Source organism: Tympanuchus pallidicinctus, unplaced genomic scaffold (assembly GCF_026119805.1).
Source record: "Tympanuchus pallidicinctus isolate F22 unplaced genomic scaffold, pur_lepc_1.0 scaffold8, whole genome shotgun sequence".
In the NCBI taxonomy this organism is placed as follows: domain Eukaryota; kingdom Metazoa; phylum Chordata; class Aves; order Galliformes; family Phasianidae; genus Tympanuchus; species Tympanuchus pallidicinctus.
The window spans coordinates 16,478,055-16,493,032 of record NW_026294802.1 but is presented as its reverse complement, the minus strand read 5'-3'; the positions used below and the strand labels follow the sequence as shown (position 1 = coordinate 16,493,032).

Sequence of the window (14,978 nt, the reverse complement as noted above, 5' to 3'; positions counted from 1 at the left end):
CTTCATACATGCTTGTTAACACTCAGCATCAAATGTTGGTTAGATAGTGCATGCAAAAATGAAGAGACGGGTGAGATTACATCAAGGAAGCTGTCCACTGTCATCTTCCAATCTGTTTTGGTGTTGTGTATATATATATGCATATATATATATATATATATATACAACTTTTTTTTTTTTTTTTTTCCTACTATTCCCACTTTATTATTTCTTTTTTCCTCTTTTGTTTTCACTAACGTGGTAGCCACTAGATGGCAATGCAGCTGCTGGCTCTCAAGAGACAAAGTTCAAACGCCAGAGAGGCCACTGCTGAATTGATAAAACTGGGACCAGCACAAGCCACAGGCTGGGCAGTGTGACCCAGGAGAGGCAACTTAGAGGAAGCAAAAAAAACCTGCCTTACCAAGACATAAGCTTTTGTGTTGGCTTGGTGACCCAAAGCATCTTGTTTAATGTGTGATGTAGCCTCACTCCTGACCTGTACAGCTGTCAGTTTAGGGGCAGCTGTTCAGAGGCAAGAGGCTGTACAAACTGTCCAGCTGCAGAAGCAGTGCCATTTTGAGCGTTGCAGAGGTAGGAGTTCCTCATTCCTGCTGTTTTCTGTGTGCAAATCTACACTCTAATTTAGGGAGAAAAAGAGTGAGCTCACTACATATCTCTGTGAGATTGTCAGCCACTGCTGTAGTAGAAAAGTGGAGTCAAACAGAAGCAAATCTGTTGTACTTTTCAGAGAGCTTACCCACATTTTCTTGAAAGCAAATTCTAAGCAGTGCCAGTGGAAGCAGGACACACAGTGAAGAACCTAAAAATACAGTTTCTATTCACCTTTTGATTGATCCTGGATCCTGCTGGGCTTAGTGGAAGGATGACTTCCTTGAAAAAGCAGGTGCCTGAGATGTCCTCATGTCCATAAGATGCTGAAGGTGCTGGAGCCCAGCAGGAGGGAACCTTTCCCACAGCGTATGGGGCACAAGGCCGTGAGCCCACAGAAGCCTGGCCAGAACCCCAGGGAGCTGACCTCATAGTGGGGTACAGCACCTCCCACCCCCACAAGGGAGCCCTGAGGTTAAAAAAAGCCACATGCTCTTTTCCCCTAGTCCAGCAAAAAAAGAATCTATGGGACTTGCTGATATCGCTGGCAGTTGTGTAGTATATTTTTCTACTAGTCAGTAGACATCCCTGGGAGAAAGCAGTTGTGGTCGTCATGGTAACGCTTTGCCCGAGCCGAATATTGCCACAGTGAGAGACCCAGCCTCTGTGTGGAGAGGGCAACCTGCAAAAGCTCAGCAAGCTCTCTCTCTCCAGTGACAAGGCGCTCGTCAAGGATGCTCATGGTGGAGGTGTTCCCACCACATCCCTCGTGTATTCCCTCCCTGCTCTGCGTGTGGACGCAGAATGAAGAATTAAATCTGCATAGTGCAGACGTGTTCTATATAAGCACAACCCCAATGAAGAAGGCAGCCAAAACGAGGCACTGCTAAGCAACCAACTGCCTCATGTGGCTGCTGAAGGTGTCAGTAAACATCACCTGCTTCCTTCTATCACAAACCAAAGACGGGGACAAGATTTAAATTATTTCCATTTATTTCTCACAGCATCTATTAAACAGTGAAAAAGTCTCAGCAATTCAGGTTGTTCAGAGTTTTATTTCCCAACCCTCCCCCGGACCGCCGCCGTCCCGGCAACCCCCGCGCGTGCCAGAAAGGCAGCGAGATCATAGAGTTGGCGCCGTGCTGCGCTTGTGCTTTTACGACAGTCGTGCTTTACGGCGGTCGTGCTTTACCGCCGCGCGCCACTCCGTCCCCGTTCAAGATGGCGGCGCAGCAGCGGCGAGCAGCGCGGTGGTGGTAGAGGCCGCGGCGGCGGGAGGGAGCTGAGCTGCCTCGCCTTACCCCGCCGGGCCGAGTGGTGAGAGACAAGGGATGGAACTGGGATGGGGAAAGGGAAAGGGAAACGGAAAGGGAAGGGGAAAGGGAAAGGGAAAGGGAAAGGGAAAGGAAGCGGGGGGATGAAGGCGGTTGGCGCTGCCGCCTTCTTCCTTTCCCCCAACATCCCTCGAGGTGGGGAGGCCTTCGTGTGCTTCATTGGAGGCTTTATGCCTCGCTCCCCAGTGCTCACGAAGCATACGTTGGGTCGGTTGATTTTTTCCCTCCTCCTTCACCGGTTATCTTGTGCGGACCCTGCTTTTTGCCCTAAAAGGATTTGGGATCAAGGTTTGAGAACGTTTTTCTCTTTGAGAAAGGCAATGCCTCTGACTGTAGTTCAGCCATTACAGTTGACTGTAAGTTAAAGAAGTGCCCAAAGATGGGAAAGAACTCTTTATTAGACTAGTCTTTCCTTTCTGGTCATTGTGATGCAGTTTAAAACAGATGCAGATTGAGATGGCATAAGGGTAGTGGTCTGTGAGAAGAAAAAGAATGTGTACAGAGTGCTTCTTGATGGATGTGGTGGTTGATGATTGGTAGGGGAGAAGTCAAGGGCAACCTAGAAGTCTGGGAGGAAAAAGGATATATATGGGAAACATTTGAAGTAGAGGTATCTTAGGCGATTAAATGGAAAGCTAGAAAGGCTCTAACATGCTTATGTTATGGAAGGATACAATAAGATACAAATTTATTTTTTTAAAAGCAAGAAGCTTCCCAGTTCAAGTCATGAGATGAAGAACAAACTGACTTGTTTAAAGTCTGCACTTAAAGTAGTTGTAAGTAAGTAGTTAAGTGGTACTTAATTAAAATAGGATGGTTTTGATGTGAATGCCTGAACTTGTATAGGATTTGATGATCTTACTTGAGGTTTTCTTTGGTTTGTCAACCTACTAATACAAAGAGGACGAATAAGCACACGTGTCCTACTTATGCATAGGACCTGAAATTATGGTTATCTTTTCCAGGTCTTTTTCAGTTGTTTTATTTTGAAGCAGAAGAAAAAAAGCCAAAATGGGGCGGAGATCTACATCATCCACCAAGAGTGGGAAATTCATGAATCCCACAGATCAGGCTCGTAAGTACCCTTAAAAACTAAGCAAAAGGGAATGGGGAGTCCCAGGCAAGCAGATAAAGACCTTTCTCAGAGGATAAGATCATCCCTTCTGTCTGGGAACTGAGTTTCCCAAGCTCAAAAAGTACTGTTTCCATTTTGGCTGTAAAAATTTCCAAGAAGGCTACTAGCTTGCATGCTGTTGCTGTTCTGCACTATCTTTCCCTTAATTTTTACTGTAATTATCAGTGTTTTGTAGTTTTTATACTTAACTATTGGCTGAGCTGCTCCTTGAGGTGGAGGTAATCTATCTGAGGCTAGAATTTATGGAATGTCACATTTTGCAAAGGCTCAGTTTACAGGAGGGGGTTGTCTAATCTTTTCCTTTTTTGTAACATACTGCATTTTCAGTGCTACATAGAAACAGAAAAACCAGGCTTCCACTGTGAGCATTCTTTGTTTCAGATGCATGTTCAAAGCCTGCATATTTTTAAAAGGCATTGTTTCTTGTTGACGCTACATTTCAGCAGCAATCTTTTACAACTGCATGCATCACTGTGCCTTTTTTTTGTCTGTTATTCTTTTCAGTATAAAAACATTGCTGCTTCTAGAGGCCTGAAGACTGCTATGTTGCATTTTCTTTCTATATGACACATACGACTTAGATTTCTATTTCATATTGTGTTTATCTATCAGTGGGAAGATGAGCTTTAAAATTTCCTTTTATTTAATGAAAAATTCAAAATGAATGAACTGTTGAGAAGTAGTGCTTGTCCTGAAGAAGGAAAGGTTGTTTGCGGATTTGAGCCACTCTTTCAAGTTTTTTTTTTCTTTCTTTCTTTCTTTTTCTTCCCTCTCTCTAGGAAAGGAAGCTCGGAAGAGGGAACTAAAAAAGGTACATAAAGAGATCTGGAACATTTACTTGGCATTCCCTGTGCTTTGCATGATGTTTGTGATTATAAAGGGCCATGAATGGTGAATAGACTACAGTGTTTCAGTTGATCTTGTAAAATTTAGTTAGGAATATACTGTCCAAACAGTTAAGAAAACACAGGCAGAAATCTGGATTTGAGTTAAAACAAAACAAAAAACCTTTATGTATTTGTTGGCATCATTCATTTTATTGTTTTTGTCAGTTGATTTATTTTACTGATTGTGTCTTCATTGGAATGTATGAGTTATAGAACCATCTGTAAATAGTGAGATAGTGGAATTACAACTCCTAGAAGTTTTGAATATCTCTCCTGCTGATTTGTGCTGTGGCTAATATTTGCAAGGCATTTTGAGGTGCCTTTTTCTTTTTCTATTAGATTGGGAGTGTTGACAGAGGGTTATTTAGCAAAAAGCTTTTCTTTCTCCTGTGTCACTTTTCTGATCTCCTCGATTTCTGATCTTAGAACAAAAAGCAACGAATGATGGTACGAGCAGCTGTACTGAAGATGAAAGACCCAAAGCAGATCATCCGGGACATGGAAAAATTGGATGAGATGGGTGAGCAGGGGAGGTACTGGGTGCTGAAGATAGCTGTCAAACACTGAGTACTGAGTATGTAAGTGACTTATAATTGGTCTTGATGGAGAAGACTTCCTGAAAATAGGAACTGAAAGTGGTTTGAAGTTGTTTCATTAATCGTGGTTGTGGAGTAGAGTAACTTCTGAATCTTTGGCTTGCTTTTGCTGTCTTTGATTAGAGTTTAACCCAGTGCAGCAGCCACAGCTTAATGAAAAAGTGCTAAAGGATAAACGCAAGAAGCTCCGTGAGACTTTTGAGCGTATCTTACGGCTCTATGAGAAGGAGAATCCTGACATCTATAAAGAACTCCGCAAGTTGGAAGTGGAGTATGAGCAAAAGAGAGCACAACTCAGCCAGTATTTTGATGCTGTCAAGGTAATGCTTTTAATGTTGAGGCTTGTAACTGTGTACTGTATAATCTTCTTTTTCTCTTTAGGTGCAACAGTTTAAAAAGGAGTCTTTATAAGAGACCAGTATATATTTAGTTAATATTAAGCACATGTACTAGGTTTCTTAGTAACTCCAGTTAGAGTATTTCAGTGAAGACAGCGTGGGGGATGACTAGTCCATATTTCTCCCTCTTATATTGATTTAATTTAATAATAGATTAGATTAAAGGAAAACTTACATTGCAGATCGATATTGGGATCTATTTTCTGTATTAAGGAGAGAGAGAGAGCATATGAGTGTGTGCAGTTGGTATTTCTGTTAAATCTTGTATGGGGACTGCTAAATCATGGCCTGAACCTCTGATTGACCACCTGAGATGAGCAATGAGTCAGCCCTGGGAGCACAGGTGAAGGCAATTCACCTGTGCAACTGGAAGGGGTGGAACCTGGCTCCACCTGTCCTAGACTCTATTTAAGAGCTGACTACCACTGGGGAAGGATCTCTTTTGGAGATTGCTCCCCCTGGAGTCTTCTCAGTGAGCCCAGGACAAGGGTAAGCTTTCCATCCTTGCTTCTTTAGTGTGATAACCTTTTTGGTCTAACTTTCCTGTATATTTCTTAACTATAACATCCGTATACTCGTTGACTACACAAATCTGGATCTGCAAATGGGATTTGTCATTCATTAAGGAACTTTCTGTGAAATTTTTCCCAGTTGTACAGAAAAATTAATGTTGCACATGTGCAAGTACTTTAAATTTTCTTTTTCTAGGGTATGCCGAGCCTATGATTGAAGTTTTTTGGATGCTCAGGAGGTGTAGGCATACTTGCCTGCATTTTTTTTTTTGTTTTGTTTTGGGGATAGAAGGTTTAAAGCTGATGAAGATGTGGTTGGGTTTGACTAAAAGACAAAAGCTTTTCATGTGTGCTCTGCGTGTGTGATTTGTTTTGTACTGAAAGCATTTACTGCAGCATTGACTGCTGTAAGGCAGCATGCCTGTGTAACAGACTTTTGGCAAGTGATGGCAGGTCCCATGTGCTGAGTGTTCTTAAAGGTAATAAGGCTGTACAGTAGCTTCTGTGGAACTCAATTGTTATTTTTTTTCTTCCCCCAGAATGCTCAGCATGTTGAAGTGGAAAGTATCCCTTTACCTGACATGCCTCATGCTCCCTCCAACATTCTTATACAAGACATTCCCCTTCCTGGGGCCCAGCCACCTTCTATCCTCAAGAAGACATCAGCCTATGGGTAAGAGGAAAAAGATGCTTGGAAGGGGAAAAAAAACAGGAATGCTTTCTCTTACTAGGAAAGAGCTGGGGTTGGAAATGGGAGTAATACTGAGAAGCAGAAATTGGAAATTCTGTGGGAGTTAATTGTTTTTGGTTTTTTTTTTTGTTCTGTTTTGACTGGAAAACCTCAATCTTTCCTTCCTATTAGATTTTCTGTTTAAACTGATTTGGGTGGTATTTTGTACCTTTTTGTCTTTCTGTTTACTGGTCAAACTTAAAGCCCTCATTGTTTGAACGTAAATATCCCTTGATCTGTCATGCAGTTGTTTGTGTTGTTTTTTTTTTTTGTCTTGCTAGTATTTCAGTTTAAACTCCTAGTTTATTTGTGTATCTTTCTCTCAAGATAGTACTAGTTCTTCCTATGCATATATATATATATTTTTGAATAGTCTGATTTCACAACTTGTTGCATAAGCAATTTGTTTCTTGTTGTGATTTTTCTGGTTTTCATTTTCTGTCTTATTTCCAGACCACCAGTTCGTTCTATTTCTATGCTTCCTCCTCCTGGGCTCGGTGTTCCACGTTTACCTCCTGGCAGGAAGCCCCCAGGACCTCCTCCAGGACCACCCCCACCACAGGTCCTACAGATGTATGGTCGTAAAGTGGGTTTTGCTTTGGAGGTGGCTCCTCGAAGGCGAGAGGAAGACGTTTCTTACGGTTCTGAACCAGGCAAGGACTTTCCTGTCTCTTTCTGGGTTCTTGACCTCTTTGTTTTGCTGTGAATAGTACTGCTGTGAACATGGTGCACTCTAGATAAGGTGTTGTCTGGATAATACGAGTGTTTGTACTACTTGAAGAACTCTTTGAGTGATTTGCAATCCTGAGGTGATTCCAATATATTTCATAACATTTGCAGTTTTGTTGTTGAATGTATTTCTAAATGCTGTATTTTTTAATTTTAGCTTGCAGATACTTTTTCGTTATGTTGGGTAAACTGAGTTTTCCCATGTAGTCTTAGCGAGGCTGAAATGTGTTTTACTCTATTTTTAAGGAGATAGTATGTGTATTTGCAGAGCAGTAATCTTCCCCCTGCCCGCCACCTTGCGGGCAAGAAAACAGACAAAAACTGTAACACCAAATCTGAGGAAGCATTTTCAAACAGTTACTGTATTTTCTATAGAAACTTCTACAAATGGGAATGTCAGCTCACTGCATACCAAAAAGGACTGAAATATTTCTAAGGGGGAAGTTGTGTAATTCAGTTCCCTTCACTTACTTACTGTGCCAGTTAATTAACTGTTAATAGGAAATCTTACCAATGTGCTCCCCAGAATACATTAAGAATGTGTTAAATAGCAAATTTTGACAATACATTCACTCTGCTGCTAGGAAGATTTTTCTTACTGTGAACTTAAAATATTCTGCCTTTCACACCAGTGTGCTTGGAGTTCATGTCTTTCTTAATACTTTGCTTTTCACAGGGCAGCGAGGGCATGATGATGATATGTCCAGTACAAGTGAGGATGAAGGCTATCCTGAGGATATGGATCAAGACAAGCATGATGAGAGTAGTGATGATAGTGACAGTGATAGGTCAGATGCAGACAGTGAAGGTGAGGACTTCCCACATCGTGATAATGACAAGGAGAGGGAAGGTGGAGAAGAAAAGAAATCAGGTATGATGGGAATTTACGGACTGGGTTTTTGAGTTTTCAGGAGAAAAGTACTACTAAACAGTGTTTTGTCTGTTCTCCTTACTGTGGGGTAGGGGAAAAAAGTAGTCTGTTTAGCCAATGAACTCTGTTGTAGGTCACTTAAATTCCACCTGAACAATTTTATTAATGAATGGAAACTACCAAGAAGTTCACTATCTGAATGTGCAACATTTTTCACCTGAAGCATTGAAATAGCAAAGAACCCCATGAAAAATTGTTACTGTAAAATATACTCACTCTTTGGTGACTTGAATAGTACTTCTGTGATGGCTGCACTATTAATACTTTTGGATGATTTCTCTTGATTGTTGAAAAGGATTCCAATTGACGGAAAATCCTAGGTTACCAAATCTTGAGAAGATTGGGAAGAAGATGGCTCTTAACTCTTATTTAGGAGTATCATTATGTCATAATGATGTATTTTCTGTATCAAGTGGAGGACTTTAATGTATTTCATACACACATTCATTTTTGTGTTTTAATATACGTGTATTTTATTTTTATATTTACTGATTTATTCTGTTCCCTCTGCCTTTTTTTTTTTTTTTTTTGTCTGTGCTTTGCTTCCCCCAGGTCACAGCGTGCGGTTTGCAGACATGCCTGGGAAATCACGGAAGAAGAAGAAGAACATGAAAGAACTGACTCCGCTCCAGGCCATGATGTTACGAATGGCAGGTGGGTGATATGCCTCCTCTCAACGTATCCCTACCATTACATTTGCAGATCAGGTTTCCTGGTGAACTTAATTCACACAATTCTGTTTTATAGAGGTAAAAGCATTACTGCCATACTGTAAAATCTACTAAGAATGTAAAATGTGGTTGGTTTTAATTTATATTATTATTTTTAGCCTAGTGTGCTCAGCCTGTAATCTGCAAGGTTTAATACTTCGTAAAAATATCCTTTTGAAGAAAGGTATTAACCCACAGAGTCCAGATTTTTCATTTTAAATAGACACAAAGACACTCATGTATTTTTTTCGTGGGGGGGGAAGGAGAGGAAAGGAAGCTGGGAGAAGATGGGTTTCTTAGAAGTGGTGATTATGTCTAGTTTGGGGGCTAAATATTAAAAAAAAAAAAAAAAAAAAAAAAGCTTTATCTCCCACAAACTCAAATAACTGGTGTTCAGATTTATTAATAGAAGTTTCAGTGCCCCCAGGAAAGCAGAACTATCTAGTACTTCTTTGCATTTTGTGTGTATTAATATCGTCAGTTTTCTTTCCTTTGAGGTGAACTTCTCCTTTTTTTTTCCTTTTCATTCTTATTTAGTGTTTTATGTTGACAAAGTTGATACTTGTGGACTGATATTTATAAATGTGTCTGCTTTCAGGTCAGGAAATCCCAGAAGAAGGGAGAGAAGTGGAGGAATACTCAGAAGAAGAAGAAGAGGAGGAAGATGACTCAGAGTCTGAAGACACATCACAACAGCAGCAGCAACAACAGCAACACAGTGAGGAAGCTCTTGCAGAGACTGGGTCATCTACTGCAGCCTCAAGTCAGCAGCAGCAGTCTTCACAGGCTGTTGCTTCGGGTCAAATACAGGCACCTCCTATGCCTGGGCCACCTCCTCTAGGACCACCTCCAGCCCCTCCACTGAGACCCCCAGGGCCACCCACTGGCCTTCCTCCTGGCCCTCCACCTGGTGAATATTTGATTTGTTTTGTTTTGAAGAATGCAGGCTCTTAGTATTACAGATGGTTTATTGGTATCGGGGTTATGAAGCTGCAGGGTGTGTTACACATTAAGTACAGAAGCCCAGTGTGGTGTTTGCTGAGACCTGTGAGGTTTCTTCCATGGCCAGTCTGTGGTTTTCTTAACTCTTCTCCCAGTTTTGTTTCTGACATCCCCTAGAAGGGGAACCTCAAACCTCAAAGCAGCTATTTTCAATAGAGTGAAATTACTTTGTACTTCTCAGGCCAGAATCACAGCCTGAAGAGACTAAAATGCTTTCATTTCTAGCTGTTTAAGTTCAGATAACCATACTTTATTAGCTGTTCTCAATTGTTGCTTCAATACATGGGGAAAAGCCTTTCTCAAAGATGGAGAGAATATTTGTACTTGTAGAGCCAAGAAAGCTTCTTGGTTATATTCAACTGTTGCCTTTTCCTGAGACAACTTAGAAGATCTGGTTTAATCAGGCAGCTGGCTAGTATGGGAACACCTCTGAAGTTCCTGTTGAGAATCTTCAGTATTAGCAGGTGGGATTGTTCTTGTATCCACGAACCTAAGTTCTTCTCCTACGTGTATGCTTTCAGGAGCTCCTCCTTTCCTGAGACCTCCTGGTTTACCAGGACTGCGTGGGCCTTTACCTCGACTTCTACCACCAGGTCCCCCGCCTGGGCGACCCCCAGGCCCTCCCCCCGGTCCCCCACCCGGTCTTCCCCCAGGCCCTCCTCCACGTGGACCCCCTCCTCGCCTGCCACCTCCTGCCCCACCAGGTAAAGTACTGTGCTTTGGAGCCAGCTTTTTCCCTACTTTGTCTTCCCAGTTCTCTATGATCTTTGTTTTGGTGATCAAGGCAGTATATCTAATTGGAGTATCAGATATTCCTTTAGACCTTAAATAGTTCCCTACTACCAGTCTGCCTTTGTTCTTGTATGTGCAGCTAAAGGTATGCCCTTAGGTTCTTTCTGGTTTGCTCCTTGATGCCATTTCTTTATAATAACAAATAATTCCATACTGCTATGCATATTTTAGTAGTGAGAGATCTGGCACTTACAATAAAAAGTTTGTGTTTAAACGTGTGCTGCATTGTTTCTGTATAGGAGATAGTGTGTTGTGATTTTTTTTTTTTGTTTGTTTTGCTGGCTAGTGCTTCTGATTTTGAAATTCCAGTGGGATAAATCATTAAGGAAGCTTTTCAGATTTTAACTTTGAAAATTGAAAGGGAGCAATACACAGGCTCTTGTGGCTTCCCAAGTCTGCTGAGCAGTTTTCTTGTCTTAATTCAACTTCCTTCCACCTTCTTGTTGGGAGCTACCAAGTGGTGCAATACTTGTCCCTGTTTCCCCTTCTCTAAAGCCAGCGGCTCTGCACTTTGTTGACATTCTTTGGCTTTGTGAGCCTGTGCATTATTTTTGTCCAGAGATTTTAGGAATCCCAGGTAGAGTCAGCTCACCTTTTCTCCTCTTCTTTACAGGTATCCCTCCTCCTCGCCCAGGCATGCTGCGGCCACCTCTGGTGCCTCCATTAGGACCTGCCCCGCCTGGGCTTTACCCACCAGCTCCTCTTCCAAACCCTGGTGTTCTGAGTGCCCCACCCAGCTTGATTCAGCGTCCCAAGGCGGATGACACCAGTGCAGCCACCATTGAGAAGAAGGCCACGGCTACTATCAGTGCCAAGCCACAGATCACTAACCCCAAGGCTGAAATCACTCGCTTTGTGCCCACTGCCTTGCGAGTGCGCAGGGAGAATAAAGGGGCTTTGGCTGCCTCTCAGAGAAAACAGGATGATGAGCCTGCTCTCCCGTTAACCAAAGCTGCCCCTAAGGCTGGATCGTCTGCCCCTATCTCTGTACAGACGAAGGATGATGTGTATGAAGCCTTCATGAAGGAAATGGAAGGTCTTCTCTGACCTGTCCCAATCAGCTTTCCTGCCCTCTGAGCACAGATCAGGCCACCACAGAGGAAGAAGGAGAGGTCTTTCTGCAAGCAATGAAAGGGCTCGCATGACAGGGAAAGGTTCCCTACTACCCATGGGTTAACTTGCCAGTATGCTCTGAGTAGAGACTGCTGCAGGTGAGGTGCAGCCAAGTATTTCCTTTCAGAGCCAGCGTGTCCACTTGGAGCAAGGGAATTACAGTCAGTAAGGCAACTCTGCTTCCCTTGAGTCCTCCCAGTTCCTTGGAGGAGGTGATGGTGCTCTGTGGAGGGGGCATAGGAGTTGGGGCTGACTTTGCTCTTCCTTAATCCTTTCACATCCTGAATGCTCTGGTGAGGGTAGTGGAGCCAATTTTTAAGGAGCCAGAAAAGCGTTAGCAGAATTTCATACACACGTGGTTGTCCAGTTTTTATTTTCTGTACTGTTCCTTTCTGTAAATATTTTATAATCCTGTTTTGTTTTATTTTTAGTTGCAGTGAGATCAATCATCTTTCTTCCGGGGTAGTCAGGGCGGTCATTTGTTGCGTATACTGTACACTGGAATTTTGCACCCTGTCCCCTTAACCGTCATCTTGATGGCTTTTCATTGGCAGGGGAACCTTCATTTTGTCTTGTGAAAGACAATAAATATTCAGTGTATCAAAATATTGGCTTCTTGTGGTATTTGTAAATCTAGCGTGTAGGTGGAAAAGGAGGTGGTTCTTATTTTCTAGTATTGAAAGATGTTTTACTTGAAATACTGCTTTAGTTCCATAAACTATACTGACAGAGTCAATATTCCAGAAATCATTGCAAGAAACAAATACTTGCAGTCTGCATCAAATGGGAACAAAACTTACTGGGTTCTTGTAGACAAAACCATTGTTAGACCTGGGGGATGAGCTGTGTAGGCAGTAAGACTTTTCCAAATGCTTCCTCAGAGAGGGAACTGCATTTTCAAAATACTCAAGTTCTGTCAGAAGCACTGAATTTGAGCACAAGATTAGGAATTGGTTATTTATGAGAGTGCCTTTATCTTGTTCTTTAAAAAGGCAACAAAATGGGTACTGTTACGAGAGCATAGAAGAGCGTGGGAGAGCTTTGTCCCTGTTCAAGGGCTTACACTGAATGACTTCTAGTGAATGATTTCTATCCAGGCTGGTGGCTGAATATATAGGACGTAAATGCTCCTGTTCTTAGTCAGCCAGACTGGTGAGTACCTCAAGCAATACCTTTAGTTGGCTGTAAGCCTCAGGCTGAGTATTGATGACTCAGCCTTACCCTTTGATTTTGTTTTCCTGGATTCTGGAAGCAAGCAGAAGAGCTGGATTTCTCTATGCAAATCCTCTAGGAAATACTCCATTCGTTTTCTGCAAAGGGTCTGAAGCCAGGCAGGGCACTGCTGCATCCTCTGTGATGCTGTCCTACAGGACTTCTCTTTTGGATGAACTGCAAAGGTACTGTATGTGGAAACCAGATGCACGTAGGGCTGACGCTTTAGCGGAAAGACCCGGTCTCTGATTCGCCTTAAGCTAAATCAGTGTGGGGGGGGGGCTTCTCTTCTTTGCCTTTAGTGCAGATCTAAGTGAAAAGAGCATGAAGAGGTGACTTCTTCCCATTGCTTTTACCAAAGCAGCGGGAGCTGGGGCTGCTCGTGCTTCAGTCTATTCATTCACGTCCTCGCCTGGCTCCTCAGCATCGTGCAAGCGGTGGCCGATGGCACGGAGGTCAAATCCAGCGCCGAGCGCTGCTGCCAACCCCGATATCAAACCGCTCAGAAACGACAGCGAAACCAATTGCCGGGGACGCCACGCCCACCGCCGCGGAGCGCTGATGAAATGGGGGTGCGCGGAGCCGGGCAGCCGCCCGCCGCCCATTGGGTGGATTTGGATCCGCGGCGCCATTGGTCAGAGCGAGAGAGAGAGCGGGCCAGCCAATCGGAAAGCGAGCCGGGCTGCTTCGGGAGGCTATAAAAGGGGAAGGGGAGGGAGCGTAGCGACACGTGAGTCGCGTCAGCGGGGCGGTGGTTGGTGGTGCTGTTAGGAGCGATGTCGGGCCGTGGGAAGCAGGGCGGGAAGGCGCGCGCCAAGGCCAAGTCGCGCTCGTCGCGGGCCGGGCTGCAGTTCCCCGTGGGCCGCGTGCACCGGCTGCTGCGCAAGGGCAACTACGCGGAGCGGGTGGGCGCCGGCGCCCCGGTGTACCTGGCGGCCGTGCTGGAGTACCTGACGGCCGAGATCCTGGAGCTGGCGGGCAACGCGGCCCGCGACAACAAGAAGACGCGCATCATCCCCCGCCACCTGCAGCTGGCCATCCGCAACGACGAGGAGCTCAACAAGCTGCTGGGCAAGGTCACCATCGCGCAGGGTGGGGTGCTGCCCAACATCCAGGCCGTGCTGCTGCCCAAGAAGACCGACAGCCACAAGGCTAAGGCCAAGTAAAAGCTGAGGAGTGATCCTATCTCTAAGGAACCCAAAGGCTCTTTTCAGAGCCACCCACTTCCTCGTAAAGGAGCTGCAGATCCCAAAAATATCTGTTGGCTTTGCTACTAAAAGTCAGGTGTTAGCATGAAGATAGCATATTAGGGTAAACACTAGACGTGATCAAATAATTTACTAAAAGCTGAATGTGTGCTAGAAGATCACAAAGTTAGATTTTGTGTTAAAGGAATCTGTTTGGTAGGGGTGAGAAAGGCAAAATGTTGAGTATTGCTGCAAGAGCCAGCGGCAAGGTTTTTCCAGTCTATATCAAGCTGTGAGCTCACTGGTCCCCCTGGGGAGCTTGGCCTGCCCCAGCAGTGCCTGGAGGCTCAGTCATTCCTTCTCTGGGCACTCCAAGATAATTTTTAATGCAGTTTTGCCATGGCTTCGTCCAAGCTGTGCCTCTACTGCATTACACCTGGATGAGAGCTGTGTGAGCTAAGGAGAAATGCTGCCAGCTTTGGCTGCACTTCATCCACACCAATGAACACTGTAATAGAGATGTTGAGACAGAAACAGACATCACCATTCATAGGTCAGAGAGCACATTTTAATAAAACAAGAAATTACAGGAAGCAAAATGATGTTACGTTGTAGTGCCACAAGTGGTTACAGGTGGCTGTGGGAAAAACAAGGGTTGCAGACAGCAATAGAAACAGCGCAGAGAAAAAGAATGAACATTTTCTGATATGGGAAAAAAAAAAACAGAATTGGAATGAGCACTTCTTGATATGAGAAATTAAATGCGTCCATGGCCTCGATGATGTCTGCCAGAGGCTCTCCCCCTCCTGCTGGCAGAGTAACAGGGCCTGCAGAGCTGCAGATGCTTCTAACACTGCTTCCAGGGTGGGAGTTGGGCTCTGCATGGTAACTGTGGGGTATGCAGGGTGCACTCTGCAGGGAGAGCCCCGATGACAGTGCAGGGGAATGGGAAACCACCTGCAGCAGCATCTGCCTTGGTCACGCTGACTCAGATGTCCACCAAACCAGACCAAAATAAAAACACATCTGAGGGATGGAATTTGGAGTACTGACCGCAGTGATCAGTGAGATCTGCTCCCGTGTCAGCCCCTTGGCTGAGCTGCTCATTGCCTCTGTGGA

General features: G+C 44.1%; 2 protein-coding genes across 3 annotated transcripts; both read left to right on the top strand.

The window, feature by feature from the left end:
- Window positions 1-1,769: 1,769 nt before the first annotated feature.
- WBP11 (WW domain binding protein 11) lies at window positions 1,770-12,066 on the top strand. 2 transcript variants are annotated; one of them, XM_052669482.1, is made up of 12 exons: window positions 1,770-1,908; window positions 2,891-3,000; window positions 3,840-3,871; window positions 4,374-4,467; window positions 4,667-4,863; window positions 5,993-6,126; window positions 6,637-6,836; window positions 7,589-7,783; window positions 8,396-8,497; window positions 9,152-9,463; window positions 10,077-10,259; window positions 10,961-12,066. In XM_052669482.1, the coding sequence occupies exons 2-12, from the start codon at window positions 2,937-2,939 to the stop codon at window positions 11,392-11,394; spliced, it is 1,947 nt and encodes a 648-aa protein (XP_052525442.1). In that variant the 5' UTR covers window positions 1,770-1,908; window positions 2,891-2,936; the 3' UTR covers window positions 11,395-12,066. The 2 variants fall into 2 exon arrangements, with proteins under 2 accessions (XP_052525442.1, XP_052525443.1); XM_052669483.1 differs by lacking the exon at window positions 1,770-1,908 and adding an exon at window positions 2,031-2,213.
- A 1,351-nt stretch (window positions 12,067-13,417) lies between these two features.
- On the top strand, window positions 13,418-13,856 carry LOC128074041 (histone H2A-IV). The gene has a single exon (XM_052669549.1). It carries the CDS (start codon window positions 13,449-13,451, stop codon window positions 13,836-13,838), a length of 390 nt encoding a protein of 129 aa, XP_052525509.1. The 5' UTR covers window positions 13,418-13,448; the 3' UTR covers window positions 13,839-13,856.
- Window positions 13,857-14,978: the final 1,122 nt, after the last annotated feature.